General features: G+C 45.7%; 1 protein-coding gene across 14 annotated transcripts in view; it reads left to right on the top strand.

The window, feature by feature from the left end:
- Positions 1-25,064, top strand: part of ANKRD26 (ankyrin repeat domain containing 26) — an 829,339-nt gene that overhangs the window by 552,383 nt on the left and 251,892 nt on the right. For all 14 annotated transcript variants that reach the window (XM_069228894.1, XM_069228896.1, XM_069228898.1 and 11 more), the window contains 2 exons: positions 7,236-7,370; positions 16,775-16,887. In XM_069228894.1, the coding sequence (XP_069084995.1) occupies positions 7,236-7,370; positions 16,775-16,887 (248 nt within the window). The remainder of the gene's footprint in view (positions 1-7,235; positions 7,371-16,774; positions 16,888-25,064) is intronic.

Consider the following 25,064-nt stretch of genomic DNA (forward strand, 5'->3'; position numbering starts at 1 on the left):
CTTCAGTATATGTTATTGGATGAAATTGATTGTAGTGTTTCTCTGGTCAGGTTGTCTCAATAAATGTTATTCATGATAAGACACTTCTAAACCCAGATTCCTCACCTTTTGAATACCTCCAGGCATCTGACTGCATCAGTAAATTGTTGCACATCAATATCCTCCAACATTTACCGGTGGTATCATGTGACGTCATGGTTCCTTGTGGCACTCTCTCTTGTGTGGATGACACTTGCTTGTGCTGGCATCAATTCCTTTCTTTCCTCACAAACCACCACAGATCTGCAGCTTCAACTGTTGTTTGACGGTTTTTGTCAAGTTTCTATTGGACGCAGCATTTTTGAGTGCAGAATGTCACCAAAGCCATCAGGTTTCAGACTATGTATGACTTGTAACTGACAAATGTTAATGGAGTCTTGTCTCTGGACAAGATTCAAAGTTGTGTTCGTCATCTGCCAAGATGAACAAGAAGGCAGTTAGAGACTGTGAAACAAAGCTTGCAGTAGCAGAGATGAGGAAGTTAAAGACTCGTTCTCGTTCCACATCAACCGTGGGGCGACAGAGGTCAAGGAGAAGGTCTCATTTTCCTTCTAAGTGTCCTTCAAGACACAGGACTTAACTGAAAACAAGAAAGTCTAAGAAGATTCGTAAGACACATAAAAAATCCAAACATGGCATTCCTGGTTCATGACACTCGCACTAATCTTGATCACGTGAAACAGCTGCTACTTCCAGACCAAATCATTCACCAGTTGCAGAACCTGCTTCAGTGTAATTTCCATACTGACTTCCAGTGGGACAGGATGTGGAAAAATTCTCTATTAAGTCAGAGCTGGACACAACAGTGTGTTTAGGGAGAGCATTGGGGACAAAAGTAGTTATTAGACTGCATGCATAGATTTATCAACTGGATTTTTTATGGATGTTCAGCATTCTTTGATGAATTTGTGTATCTGATGGAGTCTTCTAGCAGCAGATTTATCAAATTTGAATTCTCCCCAGCCGTCAGATATGTAGGCCCCTCCCAGATGTGCTGACGTCAGTTCTTTCCTTTCTGCACTCGCTGTGCATTGATCCAAAGAGAGCTACCCCTCAGTCAAATCTATTTTTTTTAAAAACTTTTGTCAAGTATTTTTTGAGTTTTATTCTTGGTGCGTCATGCGATGTCTTCTAGGAAGAAAGGATTCTTGCCCTGCGGGACCGGTCATCGAGCGATGTCCATGACGGATCTGCACCTCGTGTGTCTTTGGTGTCTGAAGTGCGACCATGACCCAAAGTCATGCTCTGATTGTGCTGGCCATGCATCTGAAGGCTTTGAGGGAGTGGTTCTTGAATCTAATGGCATCCTGGCACTCGACTTCGAGCAAGTCGAGATCAGGGTTGAGAGGAAGTCCCACGATCAATTGCAGAGTCCGAAGTCATTGTCATCCCATTCCAAGTCCTCGGGACAAGTGGGTAAATCAAGGCTCAAGGGAAAATCTAAGAAGTCGAAGAGCTCTTAAACTTCTTGTCGGATGAGGGAGCATCGACACTTTAGGCCTTGTTCTGGGGACTCTGCGCATGGGCTGACTTCACATCTCCCCTCGTTTCCTGGAGCTGGAGTGACTCTTGCCCAGCTTTGGGAACTTTATGAGGCTATGCGCCTCATTTTTGGGCTGCCCGACCCCGCTAGAGCGCCTTTGGGCCCCGTGGAGTTGGCTGGGGCTCCTTCAGGTTCCAAACAGGTGGCCTCAACATTGATTCCAGGGGATCTAGTCCTGGATCTGGACCAGCACTGTTCAGACCACCTGGACCTTCCCTGACTCCGGTCCCAGTGCTTCCGGCACTGTCCACGCTAATGGGGGAGCCATCCCCACTGACGCCGGCAGGAGCTGTGCCTCCTCATTCTTTCACATCCTGAGCCGTTTTCCTACGGGCTAGGCGCCAGGGATGAATGGAAGTAGTCACTGGACCCTTTAAAATGCCAGCCCCACGAAGAAATGGACTGGCTTGAAGACTTGGGTAAAGCCAGGGGACTGAATACTTCTGCAGACACTGGCATGCTTTCTCCCCCTACCGTGGCTACGGAGGAGGGGGAGCTTCTTATGCTATGGTGGTGAGGACAGCCGAGGTTTCGGACCTTCATCTGCCCTCGGTGGTCGTCAAGACTAAATTCTTAACAAAAGTGCTGCAACCGGGGGCTTCCGCCTCAGAACCCCTGTTCTCATTCAGTGATGCCCTCACTGACATCATACTGAGTACCTGGTCCAAACCCAGCACAGGGTCTCTGCACCTGAGAACCCGAGGTTCTTAAAGCCACACCCCCTATATGACAACTTCCTGTAGGGATTGGGCATAGCCCTATCCCAGAAGGCCTAGTTCTAACCAAAAACAAGATGATGAAACCCTTCCTCGAGTGTCCTCCTCGTGTAGCCCACTATAGGGGAGTGGCAGACCCAATGATGGTACGTGCCTACCGACTAATTTTTCCGCCTGTCCTGGTGCCAAATAGGCCTCAGGGGCAGGGGGTGGCTACACCCAGGTCTGGAAAAGCCAGGAGTTGCATACCAAAGTCAGTAGGGCCTTTGAAGTTCATGTCCTTGGTATGCAGATTTGCTAGCCATCCTGCTGGAGTAGGTGAGAACACCTCTCTCCAGAGAAGGCTTTGTTTCTGACCTCTCAGAGGGCGGCTCTCACCTCCAGGAGGTTTGAAACCTGTCTGTGATGGCAGGCTGGTTGAACCCAGTCAGCCAAGACACTCGGAGACCAGTGAGGCTCAGGGGACACTTTTAATGTGCCTTCTGGGTTCATGTCATAATAAATCCGAGCTGGCAGTGTAGGAGGCTGGCTCAGTATATGGTGTACACTTAGAGGTGAGGCACCATTCACTGAGTTCAGGCAACTCTTAGTGATAGTGTGAGTGGTTTCTAATAACCAAAGCTCTCAAAGGGTAGCTGTGGAGAGCAGCTAAGGCTTATCAAAGGGGGTGTGAAGCAAATAAAATAACCACAGAGTCGGTCAGTGATTTACACACAAGAAAGAACCACACCAAGTTTCAGCAAAATAGAGTATTATTTATTAACATACAGGCACTAAACTAACTGTAGTATATCTCCTTTCCTGAGATATGCACATACATAATTTACCTAAAAACAGGTAGGTAAAAGCATCAAATTACATGGGGCCCCTCTTTTGGGGGGGAGGGGGGAGAGGGAACAAACCATACACTAAAAAAAATGGGTTAAGAACAGTTCAACCAGACAAGACTAATACTCATGGATCCTAAGGACTCGGAAGTACTAGAACACCAGAGGTAGGTAGCAGAGTTTCCCCAGAAGCCAGTGTGCAGAGGTGTTACTTTGCGCCAGTGTCCATAGGATAACATGGGATAGTCATGGTTGGAAAGGGTTGCACAAGGACGCTTCACAGAGGACCCAGAGGAAACCTGTTGGAGCAAGAAAGGTTCAAGAGTACCCCACCCGTGGATAGCCAGAGAAGTGGAGTTCCTACACCAGGAAGCCCAGGTGCATAGGGGTGTAGTTGTGCTGGAACCTCATGTTAAAGTCCATGGGAACTTCGGCTGTCCCATCTGCTGCAGTGACCAGTGAACCAGGTCGGTGGAACCCTGGCATAGATTCCGGACAAGGAGTACCTGAGGAAAGAGGGGGCAGAGTCCATCCCATCTGGAGCCGTCCAGGGGGTCAGAAGGGAAATCGCACCCTTCTTGGGTCTACTTCTCTGTTGGATGCTTGCCATGGAGAAGCATCTGAGATGTCCAGGTGATCCAGAAGGATCCCAGGAGTTGACTACAACAGTTGTTAAATTGCAGAGGGATCAGTTACCAGCAGGGCCACCGGAGTTGCAATAGATGGGACCAGCAAGGTCCAAGGGACTCAACCTTCAAAGGGAAGTCAGGGCCAGCCCTCAGCAGTGAGGAGAGCTAGGAAGAATCGATGGAGACCCCAGGAGGACCCTCAGGCAGCATGCACGGGGAGCCGCGAGGAGGCCCACGTTGTAGGGAGAACGTTGGTCTTGGAGCTGTGTGATGCTTGAGGCTGGGCCTTCTTGGAGCTAGGAGGACTTCGGAAGGAAGGGCCATCAAGCCTTGACAGCAACAGACAGACGCGCTGCACTTGGGTAGTGTTCCAGCAGTTCCAACGAGGGACCACTGACTTCCCGGTTGCAAAGATGATAGGTCAGACCTCTGGAGAGCCACATAAGCACCTTGAGGAGTCTGTGGGACCACAAATCAGTTGTCAACATTGAGGTGCTTGCGGTTGCAGCAGAGTGACTCCTTTACTCCAAGGGAGATTCCTTCTCGATGTCCTTAGTTTAGACTTTGTGATTCTGGACGATGCACAGCCATAAAAGTTGCAGAGTCCTTGTAGTGCTAGGGGGCAAAGCTGCAGTAGGAGCCCACCTACCAGTTGCAGTCTTGTCTTGGTTCCCAGCCAATTCCAGCAGCAGGATCCAGTGTCCAGGTGGCAGAACAGTCATGAAGACTAATCTTGTAGACGAATTTGGGGTCCCACCCTCAGGGGAGACCCTAAGTAATGCAGGAACGGGGTTGGATGACTACTGCAATGACCCACCTATCGATGGGGGTCAGTGATGCTTTTCTACTGGACTGACCAGTCAGATGCTCCCAGGGGCCTCTGCTCATCTTGTTTCCAGGATGGCAGAATCAAGTGGCCACCTGTCAGAGCTCTGAGCACCTCCTTAGGGAAGAAGCTGGACAGAGGGGTGGTCACTCCCTTGTCCTTTGTGTGTTTTGTGCCAGAGCAGGAGTCTGTGGGCTCCTGGACTAGAAGAAACCGGTTTGCCGGGAGGGCACCAAATGTGCCCTTCAAAGCAGTCTGATGGCGCTCAGGAGCACCCCACCCTAGCCCAGAGACACTTATTTCTAAAACACCTCTTCAGTACAGGAATTCCTTTGCTCTGCCTTCCCCTGCCCAAGTTAAGCTCTGCAGTAGGAGGACAGAACAGTGTCTGGGGTCAGCAGCGCACTGGCTTGGATTCAGACCCCGAAAAGGTGCACAAGCAGACATGGGGGATCCAGTAAGGAACCCCCAAGGTACATGGTATCATACAACTGACACTGGACCTTGTGTTGTTCAATGAGTCCACCATGTTTGATACCAAACATGACTAGGTTTGGTAAAAACATTATGTAGTTGGACAACTCGTGATGGCCAGTGTCCACTACATACCTTAATATGGCTTCCCCGCAATTACAAAGTCCAGAAAATGGAGTTTGGGGTTTGTAGGAGTACCTCTGCATGTGCAGGGGTACCCTCACACTCCGATCCATGCACCCTGCCCTTGGGTTGAAGGGCCTACCATAAAAGGTGACTTACAGTGTTAGAAGTGCAGTGACCGCAATATAATGCCAGCCTTATATCTAAAGTGAAGGGAGCTTGCCCCATTTCACGCAGGCTGCTATAGCAGGCCCGCAGGCTCAGTTTGCATGGGCTCGCATGGGTGGCATAATACATGCTGTTGCCCATGAGAGACCCATGGTGTATCAGTGCCCTGGATACCTAAGTACCATATACTACGGACACACAGGGGTGCACCAGTATGTCAATTGTGGAGTGCAAAGAGTCACCATACAACAACATTTAGAGGAGAGAACACAGACATTTGGGTCCTGATTAGCAGGATCCCAGTGTACTACAGCCTAAACATACTGACCCCAGGCAAACTGTTTGGTTGCCTATGTCAGAAGGTTGCTACTTCTCTACACTTATGTTTCCTTCTTTCCCTATAAATTGGTGCTTAGAACGAGGGCAGCATTCCTCCCTAACATAGTTCCGCCTTTTCATTTAAAACGGTCCATCACTATGTCATCTTTTTATGTATTGCCTTGATTATAAAAGGACTCCTAGCTTTTACCTAGAGAGAACCAGGGAATCCCGACAAGTTGACCAACTTTTTGTCCGGTTTTCTGCAGTGAAAAAGGGTAAAGCAGTGCAAAGGAGAACCATCTCTAGACTGATTATTTTATTTATTAAGATCTGTTATGGGCTAGCCAAAAAACAGTTACCAGAAGTATTATGGGGGTGATTCTAAGCTTGAACCGCCAGAAGACCGTACCGCAGTCAAAAGACCGCGGCGGTCATTCTGGGTTTCCCACTGGGCTGGCGGGCGACCGCCGAAAGTCCGCCCGCCAGCCCAGCGGGAAACACCCTTCCCACGAGGACGCCGGCTCAGAATGGAGCCGGCGGAGTGGGAAGGTGCGACGGGTGCAGTTGCACCCGTCGCGAATTTCAGTGTCTGCAAAGCAGACACTGAAATTCTTCGTGGGGCCCTCTTACGGGGGCCCAGCGGCACCCCCTATCGCCATCCTGTTCCTGGCGGGAGACCCGCCAGGAACAGGATGGCGGTAGGGGGTGTCAGAATCCCCATGGCGGCGGAGCGCGCTCCGCCACCATGGAGGATTCTCAAGGGCAGCGGGAAGTCGGCGGTACACCGCCGACTTTCCGTTTCTGGCCGCGGCTGAACCGCCGCGGTCAGAATGCCCAGCGGTGCACCGCCAGCCTGTTGGCGGTGCTACCGCCGACCTCCGCCATGGCGGTAATTACCGCCAGGGTCAGAATGACCCCCTATGTTCCCACTCTACTAGAGCAAAGACTGCTACACCAGCACTAGCATGAGGCATGGCAGTACTAGATACTTGTGTGATGGCTATGTGGGCATCCTTGAATCACCAATGTAGGATTCTTAAAGTGCCACTTCAGTTGGCACGGACTGAGTACAGAAAGAAACTGTTGCCAGCACAAGCAGATGATGCATATATATGAGAACCGATGTCTCATCCACACGAGATGGAGCGGCACGAGGAACCATAACATCGCACAATGCCATCTACTGACGCTGGAGGATACTACGTGCAAAAGTTTCCAGGTCCAGTCTGATGCCTGGAGGCATTCAAAAAGTGAGGACTATGGAGTTAGATAGCGTTGTTCTTTTGAAACAATTGAGCCAAAAAGTCCACATAAAAGTTTATTTATATGAGTACGTCAGTAACTTGACTTGAAAGCTTTTTCTTTGTTCAGGAGGCTTTTGCAAAAAATAACCTTCGTTTTTAAAATTGTTAAAAATTGTTAATGGGAAGGGGCTTTCCATTTGTGAACTAAATGTAAACATACTATATTAGAACCCCCTGAATATTATTTGAGTGCTGGGGCATATCCTCTTTGTAGCGCTACCCATGTGCCTGTTTTATAACAGCTAATTTCTGACCTATCTTTTAGGTGCATCATCAAACTGTACTATCACAGACTGCAAAAGATTCACATAACCTCTGGGAAGAAGAGCTAAAGTCAAGATCGCGACTAGGTGTCCGCCTTGCCCAGCTTGACAGAGAAAAAGCTGACTTGACAGAACAGGTTATTGAAGTCTCCTATTAATTTTTTAGTTTTCCTTCTATGAAAATGTCTTCCCGTAATGGCTTAGTAAAACAGACTCTTGTGATTGATCAGGAAGAAATTTCTCATCAAATTTTCAGGCCTCTTTTCTGAGGGCATATTTGTTCCAAGTACGGACAAGTAAGTCCCTTATTCTAAGGAAATTGCAGGAGTTTGCACACAAATCAGGAGTTTAATTTGAGCAGTCATTACCACATGTAGTAATTACCGAGCCCTCCCCTCAATATTCCCCTGAAGCATATTGCCAGGAAGAACCTAAATGTAAAGATGTGAAATGTGGCAATTAATGCAGTAAACAATAATACCAAATGTTATGCTTCATTAGCTTCGTTTTTTTGCTAGACAAATTTAAAACTTCAGTGCTAAGTATCGTTAGAGTCTCTCTCCAAGCTCTTATTTGTTGAGTTCTCTGACTTTTGATTCAGATATTGAGTAAGTGCTACAGCACTTCTTTGGTGCGCAAGATTAGCTTCATTAGCTGTAGTGTGCATGAACAAGAGTAAACACTGCAGGCTAGTCAATATAGAGCCATCAGGGAGCCTCATCTGGCACTACACCTTTCATTTGCACAAAACCCTTGTGTTCTTTGTAGTTTTATGTATCTTCAGGCACAGAATAAAACTAGGTAAGTGCATAGGTAAAACTCTAAAGCTAAAGGGTGTAAAGTGATAGGTCAATAGCCATGTGATGAGTCTTAAGCATTGTCAAGGTAAATTACCTTATGATATCATTAGAGACTAGCTCAAAGCACTTCTTATGTTACTTTGAAATGCCATTAATGCCATTTATGAAGTTTATTGTTCACCTCTTGTCGCTACCGAAATAATTATGTTATGGTTATATTATTGATGGAAACGAAAAGGTCTTAAATATTGTACGGTAAGATTGCATGAAAGGGCTTTTGGCAATGTGTTCCGGAATTTAGCTGCAGTGATTGAATAAGGTTTGTCCCCTTACTTCGAAGACCTGTATACTTGTAGTAAAAAAATAAATGATTGGGTCTTCGATTTCTCAGAGAACAGTGCCAGTGGAAATTTTAGCAGAATGTTCCCAAAAATGTTGTTTGGTTTAATAGAAAGATAAAGTTGTACTTAAATTCCTCTTTCCTATCCGCCAAAGGGTTTGTCATGTAAATGTGCATGTTCTTTTTGGAAGCCTTGTTCTGAAGCACAGATGGCACTTCATAATTTGGATTTTAGGTTGCGTACGAGATTTTGTCTTTGATATGTTTTTCTGTACAATTGCTCATCACATACAGTAGTCCATATCTTGATTAATAAACCTTCTGCTCCTCGTTCACCCATTGGACATAGTTTTACATGCTCTTATTGTTAAAAAAAAAAAAAAAAGTGAACCAAAAAAGAACTCTTAGCTTTTACATTGACCCACCTGAGAACATCGTGTGGACAATCAGCTGTTTGTGGGATCTTCTGGAGCAAAGAAAGGCAAGGCTGTGCTAAAGAAGACAATTTCTGAGTGGATTGTGCTCTGCATTAAAATCTGCTGTGCACTGGCCAAGAAGCAGCCTTGCAATGGTTTATACGTCTTAGTACATCACCCTTAGAAATTACAGAAATAATATTACAGGGCACAAAGCTACAATAATGCATGTGCCATACAAATACTTCTCCCATGTCTACATCCAGCTGTATATATCATTAGAGTGAAAGACAGATTTATAAACCGGTCTGAGGGTAAAATTTGTCACCTGCAGTTTGCTCATTAATTAAGGAATAGAAAGAATAACATTGTAATAACTAAAACATACACCTTAAGGCTAGAGTCAAACCAAACATACGATAATGTGCATGTTACTCATCAGTGGTCCATTTATGTGTCACTCGTAACCAGCAAGCAACCAAGGGAGGTTGCGCCGCCTTCCTGGACATTTCAATGAGATACCTATAGAGAGCCATTGCAAGGCCAGCAAATTTCAGATAGCCTCTGGACCATTTTGATCACTTATTCACTCCCAGTAAGCAAAGCAGGGGTTCAGGTTGTAACCTCACATCAGTTACATTGGAGATGTGCCCCATAACTCGCTCCTCCTCTGGTGCTAGTATTGTGCAATCACACACCATATGTAAGAAAGTGGCAACAGGATGACTACAATACGGACACATTGGAGACACCGCCAGCAACATCCTGTGCATTCTATGAGGTGTAAGGTATGCGTGGTGTAAGTAACGGAATTGTGTAAACTTGAGCTGCACAATGCGCAACACTCGCAGCTGTTCCAAGGTCATTTCCCACTGGATAGGTGTCAGTGGTATCCCCAGGCAGTCTTCCCATCCGTGTCTGCTAGGTGTAGCACGCCCAGAACCAGCTCTCTTCAGGGCCAAATACAGCAGAGTAATAGCTTTGCTTCCCAGGCCATGTGTCAGGATACACTGCAACCCTTGATGTATAGTTGGCGCCTTATGTGCCACATTCTAGTTGTGTCTGAACACCAAGAGAAGTGCATTATTTGCCAGAAATTAACCCGCTCCTAAGCTATAGGTATCCTGTAGATTTTGAAAGGAGTGTATGGCTTCACCCCTGTAGAGGTCACCCTTTCTGAGAACATCTGCGTCGTGCCATGGAGTCAGGTCATGTGCTCTCCCCAAGGCTCTAATTCCAGGCACACTCCATATCAGTAGCTGTGGCGCGTAGGGTCAGATCCCTCGTCTGGGCTGCACATATCTGTTCCAACATACCTTGGCAATTCGTGCTAAGGTGCCCAAGCCCTCATAAGGGCTGTCGAGAGAGAGAGCAGCCAGTCCAGGATAGTCACACCGTTCAACTGTGCACTGATATTGCTACTCTACCCCATTTGGTCCCCGCCAGCCATTCAATGGGCTGTTGTCACTGTGCAGCTGCAAAGTAAAGCTCGAGGCTAGGCCCCCCTTCCAGCCTTGGACACTATAGCATCTGAATGGAAACCATTTTGCGAGCCCCTCCCCACACTAGGTCATATACCAACCTGCGGAGGTCATGGGAAAACACCTTGGGCAGGACTACTGGGATCGCAGCTAATATGTATAAAAATTGTGGAGGTAGGATTATCTTGGCTATCAAGGCTCTTCCCATTGGGGAAAGGGGCAAGGGTGTCCAGAAATCCAGAGATTGACGTGCTGCGGTCAGGATCTTCCAGGTTAGTAGCATCTACCAGAAGAACATGTTACTCACCTTAGGTGATGCTCTTTCTGGTAGACACTCTGTCTAACCACAGATTCCTCCCTGACTCTTCCATCCCCCACTTTCTGTGAGCTGGGGTCTTTTCCACCTAAAAAGGTCCCAATTGTAGAGATGTGCACCCAGGTGAAAGCTAATTTGCTGTCAGGCTGTGCTTCAGGGAGCATGTACAGCCTAGGAAGTAACTGACATCAACACGAGCATGTGGGGCCTGTGTGCGATTTTGTGCCTCACTTCCAGAGCAGAATAACTTTGGTGCAGATCTGCATGCTCAGATTAGCTCACCTATGATCTTGTTTTGAAATGGGCCAAATAATGATCATCGTGCACAACATTGAGCTTTGTTTGTGCCTGGTTATTGAGCACTATGATGTTGAAAGGAAACGTTTTGTTCTTTCTTTTGTAAAAAAAAAAAAAAGAAAGAAAGTCTAAAAAACTTATTTCTGACTAATTATATTTTTACTACCTGTAGAGTCTTCTCCCAATGATAGTTCTTTAGTTGCTAAATACATTGATATGTGGATTCTCGAGGGCTGGATCTTTTATTCCTCAACATGATATTTGAATGTGCCCTGATGTCAGTCAGAAAATTCTCTATTTAAGATACCAATGCTGGAGAACCCAGCTTTTAGGTAAAAAGGATTCTTCATCCTGTATTTTTAGTGCCTGGTTGCATTACTTGTACCAGTATTTTCCCCCCAAGGCACGCATTTACTATTGTGGTAATATATAACTACAAGTCCGTCATTTTAAATTCCAGCAGAGATTTAATCTTGGCAGATGTTCAAGTTGGTGCTTGCGGTAATTTCTGAGCTTGTATCATAAAAAAGACCAAAGTGCCCAATAGTGCCTTTTGAGTCACGTTGAAACATCAAAAAATTTAATTATCTGAAAGAGATTTCTAGGTGCAGATTCCTTACCTTAGAATTTCCCCCAGGCGTCAGACTTGATCCGGAGATTTTTCTTGTAGCAGTACCCCTGCGCACATTCAGGTGACATCTGTCGACTCCTCGGGTGTCGTTGGTGTTGTGATCGGTGTGATGATGCAGTTGTATGTAGGCGCCACCTCAGTGTGCTGACATCTGTTCTTTTCTTTCCACGCCAGCCTACGCGCAGATCAGAGAGAAGAGCTACCCCTAGTCATTTTTTTTTACTTACTGTGACTCTTTTGTCAAGTACTTCTTGACGAGTTTTGGATGCGTCGAGGGATGTCCAGGAAGACCGTTTTAAAACCCTGCGATGCCTGTCACCGAATTATGTCGGTGATCGAACTGCATCTCATCTGCCTTTGGTATCTGGAGCACGACCATGACCCAAAGTCGTGCTCTGAGTGTCGAACCATGAATCCAAAGGTTTTGAGGAAGCCGTCGCTAATGCTCATGGCGGCCGCGTCGCACCCGGTGTCGTTGCACCCGGTCTCGTTCGAGCAGAAGGTCACGAGACCACATACAGAGTCATCACCAATCCTCCTCATCCCAATCTAGTTCTTCTGGATGATCGGGTCACAAGAAGAAGAAGTCCAAAAAGGCCAAGCGTTCTTCGACTTCACCCTGACGCTCAGACGACTCAATGCTAGAAGAGAGTTGACACACTGGGCCTCTGTCGTCCGAGCCGGAGCCTGGGTTGGGTCTCTGACTCCCTGACTTTCCGGGGGCCGGTGCCACCTCTACCCAGTTGAAGCAGTTCTATGAGGCCATGCGCCTCATCTTTGGGCAGACCGACCCTTCCTCGCCACCTTCGGGCCCAGGAGAGTCAGTGAGGGTCCCCTTGGGTTCCACTCCGGCAGCTTCGGCTCCGGGGGGCACCTTCAGATCTGTTTTTGGATCCATACTGGCATCAGTCGTGCCAGCATTGGGACTGGCGTCGACGTGCCTGATGTCGTTTGGGCCCACAATCGACGTTGATCGATTCTGATTTCCATGGGTATGGATAGGGGGATAGTGTAGAGGGGTCGCTGGACCCTTTAGAATACCAGCTTGACCCTGACATGGACTGAGTTCAGGATTTAGGCAACGCTAGCAGACTAGATACCTCTCCTGATGCTGGCATGCTTTCTCCCCCTACCGAGGCTGCGGAGGAGGGAGCTTCATACTCCGTGGTGATAAGAAGGGCTGCTGAGGTTTTGGACCTTGGGCTTGATGATTGCCCGCTGCCATCGGCCTGCACTGACTGACTCAACATCCTATGCCTGAGAGCCTTGTGATCCAGACTTCCTCTTTTTCTGGTGCATTCCCTTCCGCTCCCCCGGATAGGGAATCAAGAAGACTTTATAACTTTGGGAAGAAGATGTTTTCTTCCGCCAGCCTAGTACTGAGTTCTGTGAACACCTTTTGGGCATACTCTCTGGCATACTGTCGCACAGGTGCTCCCTTGATTCCCGGAGGAGGCCCGGGTGGTTGTCTCCTAAGCTGTTACTGACAGGAGAGATGCAGCAAAGTTCATTGTATGAAGTTGGCCTGTTGTGTGGTGAGCACCTATGGTGTTATCACCTTATACCGGGTCCAGGAGTCCCCTATTAGTGAGGTGTAGACAGTGTCTAGGAAGCCAGGGCTTTCTACAAGTAGCTGTGGATTAGCAGCCAAGACTTATCCAGGAAACATGCAAAGCTTATGCAATGCCACTACAGTCACACAGCACTTACACACATAAAAGAACCACACAGTGTTACAATAATAAAGGTACTTTATTATAGTAACACAAATACTAAAGTACTGAATAGGCAATAATCCAATAGGAGGTAAGTAAACACACGATTATGTACACATTAGAAGTCAGTGATTAGCATAGAAAGCAATAGCAAATATTGAAATAGTAAATAGTGGAGGCATTTGGGGGAGACCAACCCATATACTAAATAAGTGGAATGTGAAAGGCAGCCCCCCACCCAAGGAAATTGAATCAGTAGAAAGCTGGAGGAAATTAGAAACCCAAGAGGGTGCCCCCCAGCGACCAGGAGAGAAGAAGTATGTACCTAGCATTTCCCCAAACCCACAGGAGAACTTTGGAAAAGGAAAGTGCAAGACCCAGACAAGACTGGAAGAAACCAAAGGTGGATCGTGACAGAAGAGGACGTGCAAAAGAAGGGGACCAAGTCCAGTTCGAGTTTGCCCGTCTAGTTGCGGCAGAAGCCACTACCCACCTGTCTGTGGATGCAGGACCAGGTCGAGGGTGGATGAAGAAAGTCAGCACAGGAGCAGAAGAGGAGTTCCAGAAGTGATGGAGTCAGTCAGTGGTGCTGGAAAACCACCAACAAGCCTTGGCAAATGCAAAGTTGGAGAAGAGGATTTTGCAAGGCTGAAGAGGACCAGCAAGGCCCAGGGGACGTGACCCATGAAGTGGGAGTTCGGGGTGACCCTCAGTAGCTGGGTGGGTCACAAGAAGAGGAGGCAGCCCCCACTGGCAGCAGGCACAGGAGTTGTGGTGAGGCTTACTCAGCACATCTGAAGAGGAGTCCTATGTCACTGGAGCAGCAGGCAGGAGACTGTGCTTTGCAGGAGGAAGTGCTGGAGGCTGTGGCTACACAGAGCCTGAAGATCCCTTGGAGGTGGAACAAACAAGCCTTAATAACTGCAAGAGTCACAGTGCACAGGGTTACTGTCCTGCAAGGAGAGGCAAGGGCTTACCGTCTCCCAAGATGGACAGCTGGTAAAGATGACCAAGGGGACCACTCTAGACCATCACCTGTGAAGCTGTATCCAGGCAGTTCCAGAGGAGTGCAGATCCACGCAGCTGGTTGTCATTACAGTTGGTGCTTGCAGATGCAGGGGAGTGACTCCTTCACTCCAGTGGAGAATTCTTCTTACTTCTTTTGCAGGCTGAAGACTTTTCACCCTCCGAGGATGCACAGGTGGGGAAATGTTGCAGTTGCTGGAAGGAGTCAAAGAAACAGTGTTGCAGGGCGGAGTTGTCACTGTTGTTGCAGATTGCCGGTTCCTGGAGGGTCCAGTTGCAGTCCCAATGGCCAGAAAATGAAGAAAACAATGCAAAGTTTATGCATGGTCCCTGAACCGGTGTGGACTGGTTTATGCACGAAGGGCACCAAACCTGCCCTTCAAAGCAAACCGGTGGCTTCGGGATGCTACCCCTCTGAAGCCATGTAACTCCTATTTCCAGGGGAGAGGGTTATACCTCCCTCTCCCACAGGAAGTCCTTTGTTCTGCCTTTCTCTGCCTGAACTGGTGAACCAGCAGGAGGGCAGAAACCTGTCTGAGGGGTGGCAGAAGCACGGGTTGCCCAGAAACCCTAGAAGACTAGTAGGAGCAATGCTGGGGATCCTCTAAGGAGCAGTGCATGGAACCATACAGCCAATACTGGCAACAGTATTGGGCTATTATTCCGACATGTTTGATACCAAACATGCCCAGGTTCGGAGTTACCATTATGTCCAGGTTCGGAGTTCCCATTATATACCTGTGTCCAGTACAATGGTAAAATGGTTTCTCCACTCTTACTTAGTCCAGTGTAATGGAGCTGGAGTTCGTAGGGGCACCTCTGCCCATGTAGGGGTACCCTTACATACAAGTACCTGCACCCTGCTCTCTGGGCTAGGAGGGCCTACCATAGGAGTGACTTACAGTGACCTGGTGCAGTGACCTGTAGTGAAAGGGTGCATGCACTTTTTCACGCAGGCTGCCATGGGAGGCCTGCAGGCACATTTTGCATGGGCACCCATGCGTGGCACAATACATGCATCCCAGTTGTGGGATGTGCAAAGTCCTAAGCAACCAAATCTAGAGGGAGAGAACACAGTCCCTGGGGTCCTGGTAGCAGGATCCCAGTGAGCACAGCAAAACACACTGACCACAGGCAAAAAGTGGGGATAACCATGCCAAAAAGAGTGTACTTTCATACAATTACTGCCTGGATAGTCAGGTCCACAGATACGGCTACTTTGGCCATTCGTCCTGCAGGACTTTTTGGTCTGATCTGAGTTCGCAGCCCACCACTGGGGATGGTATTGCTTGGGTATCTATTCAAAGGTAAGGAATCTGCAACTAGAAGTCTCTATCAGATGAACAAGTTACTTTCCTCTGGTAACGATGTAACTGGTAGATACGTATTCTAGTTGCATATTCCTTACCAACCCGCCCTTCCTCCCCGCTCTGCGACCTGATTTCTAGGGACAGGAACTTTCCTTCAAGGTCCCAAGTTTTGGTGCACCATACTCCGTGCTGTTGGTGTGAGGGTCTTGAAAAGAAACTGACGTCAGTGCACCGAGGTGGCACCTATATACGATTCCCACAATGACGCCTGCGGAGTCGACCGATGCCACCTAATGGCGCACAGGGGTACTGCTCGAAGAAAAATCTCCAGATTCAGCCTGACACCTGGGTGAAATTCTAAGGTATAGAATCTGCAACTAGAATAGGGCTCTACCAGATATATTGTTACCGAAGGTAAGTAACTTGTTCTTCACAGACTTACGCCACAATGCTGGTTTATATGCTTCTGTTATTTTATATTCATGCCAATGGCAGTGAAAATAAATGTGGCACAATAACATGTTATTTGGAGCAGCTGTACTACTAAGTGCATATTGATAAATTTATTACTACAGTGCAAACATCCGATTTTTGTTTTATGCCAGAGTATGCTACATTGACATGAGTAAAAGTTTCCTGCCTTATAGATTGCATGTACCTATTTTACGCCATGAAACTGATCACCTAATAGTCACAAAGCCTCTTTAATATAATATTATTTTCTGCACAAACTAAACCCTTCTTGTGTTTTTAGTAAAATACCTTTTAATAAAACAAACACACATTAAAAATGCCATGGTATAAACCTTATAAGCAAATGATTCGCAGAGTTTTCTCCACGCTCTCGCCACCTCCATCCTATAGAGTGGACTTCTGTGATTATATATAAAGAAAAACTCCCAAATTAGATTTGCTATACAGTCTGTCATCATTGATCTGCGTCTGAGTGTGCATAAGATTTCAAGATGAACACACGTCTGCTCACTCATAGGGACATTGTATATTTGCCTCTCGGCAAAGCCACTGCGGAGTCTAAGGATGTCACCTTGCAGCACGTTAGCAATATCTTCAAAATAGGTTCTCATCTCATTTGAGGAGAAATATACTAATACGATATTGTTTGACTTACTAGTTTAACATTGTTACTCTTAGCTGATATTGATAGTAAATTGAAAATGTATCTAATTTTATGTATTTTGTTATTTCAAGGTTGAAAGTGAAAGAAAAAAGGTGAAAAAGGTATTAGACATGAAGCGAGCAATAGAAACCAGACTGGAACAAGAAATGAAGCGCAACACCGAACTACTAAAGGAAGGCAATGCGTAGGTCACCATTCTGCCTGTTAGTTTTGTAATTGATCAAATGTTGTCAACAAAATATATTGCACACTTCATAATACACCACTTAGTATTTTAACAGATTCATCACAAAGCAATATTTTGATTTCACACTAGAGGTTGACAGCATTCCAGTTGAAAAGTACCAGTCCTCCTGCAGAATTGTCTGTATTATGATTGAGACTTCTAACCACAGATTCTGCAAATTTCGAATATTCCCCAGGTGTTAGACTGGATCTGGAACTTTTGTGCAGTACCTCTGTGCGCCGGTAGGTGGCACCTCCACACTAACGCTATTGTGCCCTGGAAATGTGTGGGGCCAATATAGGCTCCACTCCAGCACACAGAAGTCACTTCCTTTCTTTCTGTGCCACTAGTGGTGGATCCGGAGCTACTTCTTGTCTCTTTGAAACCCTTTTACCTCAGAGTTTACAAACGTGCAAAGGAAATGGCATCTCCCAAAAATACAGGTTCTCCAACATTGGACCTTTTATATGTTCACATGCTTGAATCATTCCCTGTTGTTAGGCTGGGAATCCCTGATACATTAAAATAACAGTATACAGTGTAAAAATAAATTCAGCATACATTATAAAATGTAAAATGACCATAGTCCTAAAATTCATCGTCTGTTTAGTCAGATATCCACCTCCTTTGAAAGAACCCAGACTTCAGCCAATGAGGTGGAAGCTTAAGCATTCCTACTCCCCCTATAGTCCACCACAGCTCAGACTTCTAGCCGTTGTGTGGGAGGGATTCCTGTGTCAGAGCTCTGCTCTAACCTTTCAGGTGAACCTTAAATTATTTCCATTTAGGTCTGCCCTAGGCTTGAACCATTGCAAATGAAAAAAGTACATATGACGGACAGAATGCTGAACAGTTGTGGGATGTGCAAAGCTGAACAGTGTCAAACATTTAGCCCCAGTCAAAGATCTGGGATTGGGATGCGGCCCCAGTAATTGCCAGTGTCTGACATTAATTCAAGCATTCCGTTCATCACCACCTTCTTTTAGCACTTGCTGCCCTAAGTGTACTCGGCATGCCCAGATATGGGTCCCAGGCTCGCTGTGCCACTGGATTCAAGCAAGCCTGCCTGATGAGGGGTGACACCCCCAAACAGGTCCCAGGATGCTTGTTTCCGGTCCAGAGATGGCCTGGCACTTAGGGCTGGACTGTTCCCATGGGAAGCAGGGTCAAGGCCGATTTGCAAATGTCTGGGTTCAAACTGAAGTGGCATGATGGGCAAAAAAAACATTTGATTGAGATGTGGCTCAAGCAGTTGCCAGTGGCAGAGATAGTTCATACATTCCATCCATCACCTTGTTGTTCATGCATTTGCCGCCCTACGTACGCTGGGTATGCCCAGATGTGGGCCCGGATCTCACTGTGCCACTGAATTCAAGCTAGCCTTACTGATGAGGGGAGACACCCTGAAACCGGTCCCAGGATGCTTGTTTCTGGTCCAGGGAGGACCTGGCCTGGTAGTTTGGGCTTGACTATTCCCAAGGAGATCAAGATCAAGACTGATTTACATATTGTAATTATAATTATGGTAGGTGTGGTTCAGAAATGCCTTGCTTTTCGAAGAATTGGGTAAGTAAAATCAAAGATGCAGGCAAATGCTCCACTAGTGAGGCAGTAAGCTACCAAAATAATGCCAACCTGTGTGTGGGAAAACCTCTCACACCATCATACATTACAAATAACATCAGGAGCAAAGAATATTGAGCATTAATCAGTCAATTGTGCAAGGGAAGTAACTGTAAAAAAAAGTCCAATATGATTAACAGCATATATTTATTCCACAAAAGCTGACAGGTGGCAGGTGTTTTGTCTATGACGACTTTCTCAATGCTGCAAAAACTATAACAAAGCTAAGATTAATTATGAATAGTACTCATGAGTAACTAGATACCAAAAACCAACACTCATAGTGCCAAACAAGCGTAATTTCCATCACAATTCTGTGCTCCAAGACTTGCATAATAATCAGTCCGTGCACGATTCTTTGTTATTAGAGAAAAAGTTTTATGTCCCAGAAGTGCAAAATGAAAACCCTGTGGAACACACGTGAAAGCTGTTCAGAAAAACACTGTGTGACGAGACCCTGCTAAAACCAATTGAAACCCAAACAGCAAATTATCTTGTGAGGTTAAAAGAAATTAAGTTGCGAGATCGAAAGCAACCAAAGCCAGAACGTACACATTTAAAAAAAGTCTCGAGAGGAAAGATACCTGTGTTGAGGCAATTGCAAGTACCATGAAGAGTACTAAAGAGTACTAATGTCACGAGGTAATGTACACTCCAAGTTGTGTAGGAATATGCCCTCTTTCTTGGTATGGTTACCCCCAGTTTCTGCCTGTTGTTAGCGTGTTTGTGTTCACTGGGATCCTGCTAACCAGGACCCCAGTGATTATGCTATCTCCTCTAAATCTGGTTGCTACTAACCTTTTCTTCCCACAGTTGGCATACTGGTCCCCCCCTCCCTGTAAGTCCCTAGTATATGGTACCTAGGTACCCAGGGCATTTGTGTCCCCGTTCTGTGGGTGCTTCCTCTGCTCCTGTGGACTCTCTGTGACGCTGAGGGTCCCCTGTGACTCCCCCCTCCTTTGTTGAGTCCTCCTGGGCCTTGCTGGGCCCCAGAAGCACCTCTTTTCCACCAACTGTGAGTTTGCCTTTGCCAAGACTTGTTGGTGGAAATCCTGCACTGGCACCCGTCTGCAATCTTCCTTCCGACGTGAGACATCTCCTGCATCCATCAGTAACTCTTCTCCGGCTCCAGGGCTGACCTGTTCTTCAGTATAGTTGACCAACTCCTGCATCCACAGCTGGGTGGGTGGTACCTCCTACTCTTCCTGGACTCCACTGTTACTCTTGGACTTGGTTCCCTCTCTCCACATGTCTTCTTTCTTCAGGAATCCACCGCTGGTTTTGTTGCAGTCTTCTGTGGGTGCCTTCTTTTTCTTCTTTTCCTCCTTTTGGGTAGTTTGAGGAAAATCCAGTGTTTTACTCCTGCATTCCTGGTCGCTGGTGGGTTACTGTGTTACTTACCTCTCTGGTTTTCTAGCACTCCCAGCTCCCTCTCTACACATTTTACTTACCTAAATGGGGGTGCCTTGTTTGCATTCCATTGTTTTTAGTATATGGTTTGTGCTCCCCCTGGGGTCACTATTGGTTATTGCTAATGGCACTGTTTTCTAACCTTTTCTATGCCTGTGTCTGATTGCTAGTGTATATATTTAGTCTATTACTTACCTCCTAAGGGTCGGCCACCTGTCTAGTATTTTGTAGTGATTTGTTCCAAAAATAAAGTACCTGTATTTTCGTACAACTGAGTGTTTTCTCTCATGTGTGTAAGTGCTATGTGTCTACAGTGGTATTGCATGAGCTTTGCATGTCTCCTAGATAAGCCTTGTCTGCTCATCCACAGCTACCTCTAGAAAGCCTGGCTTCTAGACACTGCCTACACTTCACTAAGAGGAGATACCTGGTATAAGGTGTAAGTACCATAGGTACACACCACACACCAGGCCAGCTTCCTACAAGTTGTATTTAAACCGAAGAGGACCCCTAATTGGAGCAATAAAGCAAGCAAAAATTTACTATATGGAAAAGATGAAAACATACAAATCACAGTTAAACCACAAAAGTAAACCCATTAATCAGGAAAAAATATAAACCAAACAAATATAAGCAGCTGAGTAAAGGTAAACTGGGTCTGTAACAAAAAAGTACATAATTGGGAATCGTAGAGGAAACCATGATGTGTATCCTAAGCCAACCTGCGGGTAAATTAACAAAAACCGTGGAACAAAGTAAAAAGAGAATCTTAAGTAGGGAAACCAGCTTAAAGGTCACAGCCTTGCCAGTAGTATCTGCAAGTGAGTCCCGAATCAATAGTCTAACAGGCGCCATCCTTCCGAATGCTCAAAATGCGTGTTCGTCAAGAAAATAGAAACAGGACAAGTGCAGAAAAGGAAGGCGCGCAATCTTGGAGTGGGAGGAGCGAGCCAAACAAAAACAGACTAAGCAGTAGTATCAGTGAGTAAATCCTGAAACAAGGTCTAACCCTCATCATTGACCCGAACACTAGGAAAGCGTAAAGGAAAAAGGCGACCAGGGCACTCCAAAATCATGGAACCGAGATAAGTAGAATAACAGAGAGATTTATTGGTAAACCTCCATGATGATACCTTCCATATCTTGTGATCAATACATGAAAATTCGGTAACAGCCTGTTTATACAGTAATAATAGTGTCCATATGTTGTGACCAATACATGAAAATTCGGTAACAGCCAACACGTGTTTCGTCCTCAATGGACTTCTTCAAGGCTGGAAACAAAGACAAATTGGAGCTCTTAAACAATATAAAATCACTACCAACCGGTAGGTAACATTTATGGGTTAAGCCCTTAGTTTTAATTTGAAAATAGTAAGAGGTGAGCATTCAGTATAGGTCAAGTGTAGATACCCATTACGAATAATGTACAATCAGAATAGAGAAAACCCATTCGTTTGTGATGTGTTGTGTCCAAAGAGTATTATTTTAGATAATACAAGTAGTGCGTGACAGTGAGAAAACCCAGACGTAACAGTTTGTGAATAGTGGAGATAATAACACCCATCAACAGGACAAAGAGGTGTGCTGCGGGGGTGTACGTTTTTTCCAGAAAAGAGGGTCGTGCTAGGATTGACATTCCATGCACATAAGTGATATAGCATGGCGCCCGTCGACATATAAAATTACCTCATGAACTAAATTGTAATTGGGAATCACAATGTTTCCGTTGGAGTTCCAAGTGAGAATTCTGGAATGGTAGAAAAGGCCCAGAGAAAAGATACATTACTAATGTAGAGGGCTCCTATGGATCGAGTATAAAAAGGAAAAATATCAGAGTCAAAAAACGACCTACCAGGGAGACCGAGGGGTTCTCCGTCATAGTAACAAAGTCCCTTTATAATCCATGGACGAGTATTGTAATACGCGAGTAGTAAGTAGAAATGTAGAGTGTGTCCGTAGTGGGAAGAACACTCTGACTGCGGCCTTAGTGAAAACAGTCTGTATAAATAGAGCTAGGGACATAGGGGAGAAAGCATTCCAATTACAAACGTTGCATAGGACCGAGAGCATCAGCTTTGGAATCTAGTACGGGAGATTGCAGTGAACTATAGTGTAAGCGGGAGCGACAACAGAAACATGAACAAAATTCTATTAATAAAAAAGGGTCCTCGTATTTCTCGCTTTAAGTTAGTCCAGCGGTAAAAAGCCACTCCCTATAGATAACAGGGTTCTAACCCTGCTAACTAACCAAAGTCAAACTACTTCTAATACCGTGCGCCGGGGCATGTTGTAAAAGGGGAGTAGATCCCATTACTCTAATAAGGTTAAAGATCTGAGCTATATAAACTATAGAGGAAAACAGTAGAAACACTTACCAGTGTTTCCCCAGATTCCGGGAAACTGCACACCAGTATGTGTGTGCGTAGCAGGCAGCGCGTGCTAACGCTGCCGTATCCCGTCCGACAGCAGAACGTTTGAGGAGTGTCGGCGTATGTATGCGCGTACTCCGAAAGCGAAACAAAAAAGGGGACTAACGTCTAGTCCGCATTAGCGCATGGGGATGTAGGCTCCATGGTAGGAGCACTCCATGGACGCCATGTTGGAAGAAAATAAAGCGGAAATTTGAGTATATACGTGCCATAATGGTTATGTGAGCGACCATGGTCACACTATATTAGAAAGCAGGCGAGTGGGTTCCACTGATAAACATACGGAAAATGAGGTGGTATTGCATGGAGACCAGATTCACCCGACTAACTGCACCCTTACTAAAATATGGTTAGTCCACGAGTGCTGTTACATGAAAGGGTGGGAAAACAAGAGAGGGTGCATGCATAGTGAATTCAGTGAAGAAGAGGAAAAAGAGAGATGTAAACAACAGAACGGTCGGTGAATACATGAGATTCAATTGAGAAACTATATACATATACTGTACAGTTTGTGGAGAATTTAACATGATATATTAACAGTATTCCCGTATTGGCATTTTCATAAAGGGATGTGAACAGCAGGACGGTCAATGAGTACATGCGTTTCAATTGAAAAACTAAATACATACACTGTGCAGTTAGTGGAGAATTTCACATGGTGTTTTAACAGTATTGCCGTACTAACTTTTTTATGTAGGTATATTCTGGATGGCACAAAAACAAAAACAAAGACACTCCAAAATTAATGAACAGGCAGAAATCGGAAATGTTAAGAAGATTATTAAAACTAACAATGGTACAGATTGTTCATAATAGTGCCAGGTGCTTACAATACAAAGGGGATGAAAACCAAGTATACTGCGAGAGTTACATTAGGCCTTGCAATGTTGCAATACATATGAAATAACCTGGGGGCACGCATACTATTTTTGGGTTGTCTTTTCATTTTTTAATTATAGCCTAAAAGAACCGGCTAGAAAAAGCTGTGTAGAGACCAGAAGCTGGATTCTACTGGTGGACAGATGACTGATGAGAGGATGACTTAGTAAGAAGGTGGGGCATTGCACCTTCTTTAGAGAAAAACATGCAGGTCCTTATTCATGTTAAGGCCCTGTTCTACTGCTCGTAGCTTGATGATCCACCTACTTTCAAGGCGTCTGAGGGCCAAAGTGCGGTTACCTCCTCGAGGCAACTTTTTTACAGAGTCAACTCCGTGGACAAGAATGCCCAGGACTTCTCTACGTCCATGTGTCTCGTTATAATGGGTCGCAAAGGGATAATTAATGTTCGAAGAACGAATAGCCCTCAAGTGCTCTTGGATTCTCTCTTTCAAAGGTCGGATGGTACTACCCACATAGATGCGTCCACATGTGCAAACAATGCAGTACACCACAAAACTTGTGTTGCAATTAATAAAATGCTTAAGTTTATGCGTGACCTGTGTATTATATTGGAAGTTCACTGTCTTATCTTTAATGTATCCACAGATGTTACAGTGTCCACACATGTACGTACCAGGTGGTGGTTTGGGCATCCAGGTGTCCCTATTCTCTGGTGGCATAAAGCTATGACATAGCTTGTCCCGTAGGGTGGTGCCTCTCATGTAAATGATGCTAGGGTTGGTGGTAAGTCCATTTTTTAGAATGTCGTCTGTTAGTAATGTAGACCAATGTTTACGTACAGTCTTGTAGATTTGGGAGCTTAATGCACTGTGTTTTATAACCAAGGATATGTGTTCCTGTGACCCGTTCTTCTTTGTGTTAGTAAGTAAATTGGGACGTTTCACTTTCATGATCCTATTAACAGCTTTAGTCAGGGTCTGAGGATGATAACCTCTGTGCCTAAAACGTTGTTCCATGTTGTGTAATTCTTTGCGGAATGTCAGTTCCTCACTGCAGTTGCGTCGGATCCTGGTTGCTTCCCCATATGGAATGGCATCAATTTGGGATTTAGGATGTGAACTAGTGGCATGCAGTAACGCGTTGCATGCTGTGGGCTTTCTGAATAGTCTGGTACATAGTTTACCGTTCTTTATGTAGATAGTGAGATCAAGAAAGTTAATGCAAGATTGGCTGGCCTCATGTGTGAACTTGATGTTAAAAATGTTATTGTTAAGATGTTCTGTGAACAGTAGGAGTGAATGTACATCGCCTGACCAAAATACCAAGATATCATCAATGTACCTGCCCCAATATAGAATGTGTTGTGTAAGGGGTGGAGGACAGGAACGCCACACATGTACTTTTTCTAGGTAGCCCATATAGAGGTTAGCATATGATGGGGAGAATTTAGCTCCCATTGCCACCCCCTGTATCTGGCGATACCAGCATCCATTATGTAGAAAAACGTTGTTGTCTAAGACTACACTTATCAGGTCCATGAGCATGTTTGTATGGTCTAGTAAGGCAGCATCCCTAGTATCTAGGTAGTGTAGGATGGCAGAGAGTCCTTCTGTTCTCGGGATACTCGTGTACAAAGAGGTGACATCCAAAGTCACTAGATAGTGACCGTCCGTCCAGTCGTAGTCGGTGATTTTACATAGTAGGTCCTTGGTGTCCCTAATGTAAGAGGGTAAATTCCGCACAAAGGGCTGTAGGAAGATATCTATGTATTCCGATAGTTTCTCTGTTGGAGAGCCAATCCCGGAAATGATGGGTCTACCTGGGGGAA

The sequence above is a fragment of the Pleurodeles waltl genome, chromosome 4_1 (assembly GCF_031143425.1).
Source record: "Pleurodeles waltl isolate 20211129_DDA chromosome 4_1, aPleWal1.hap1.20221129, whole genome shotgun sequence".
Taxonomy (NCBI): Eukaryota; Metazoa; Chordata; class Amphibia; order Caudata; family Salamandridae; genus Pleurodeles; species Pleurodeles waltl.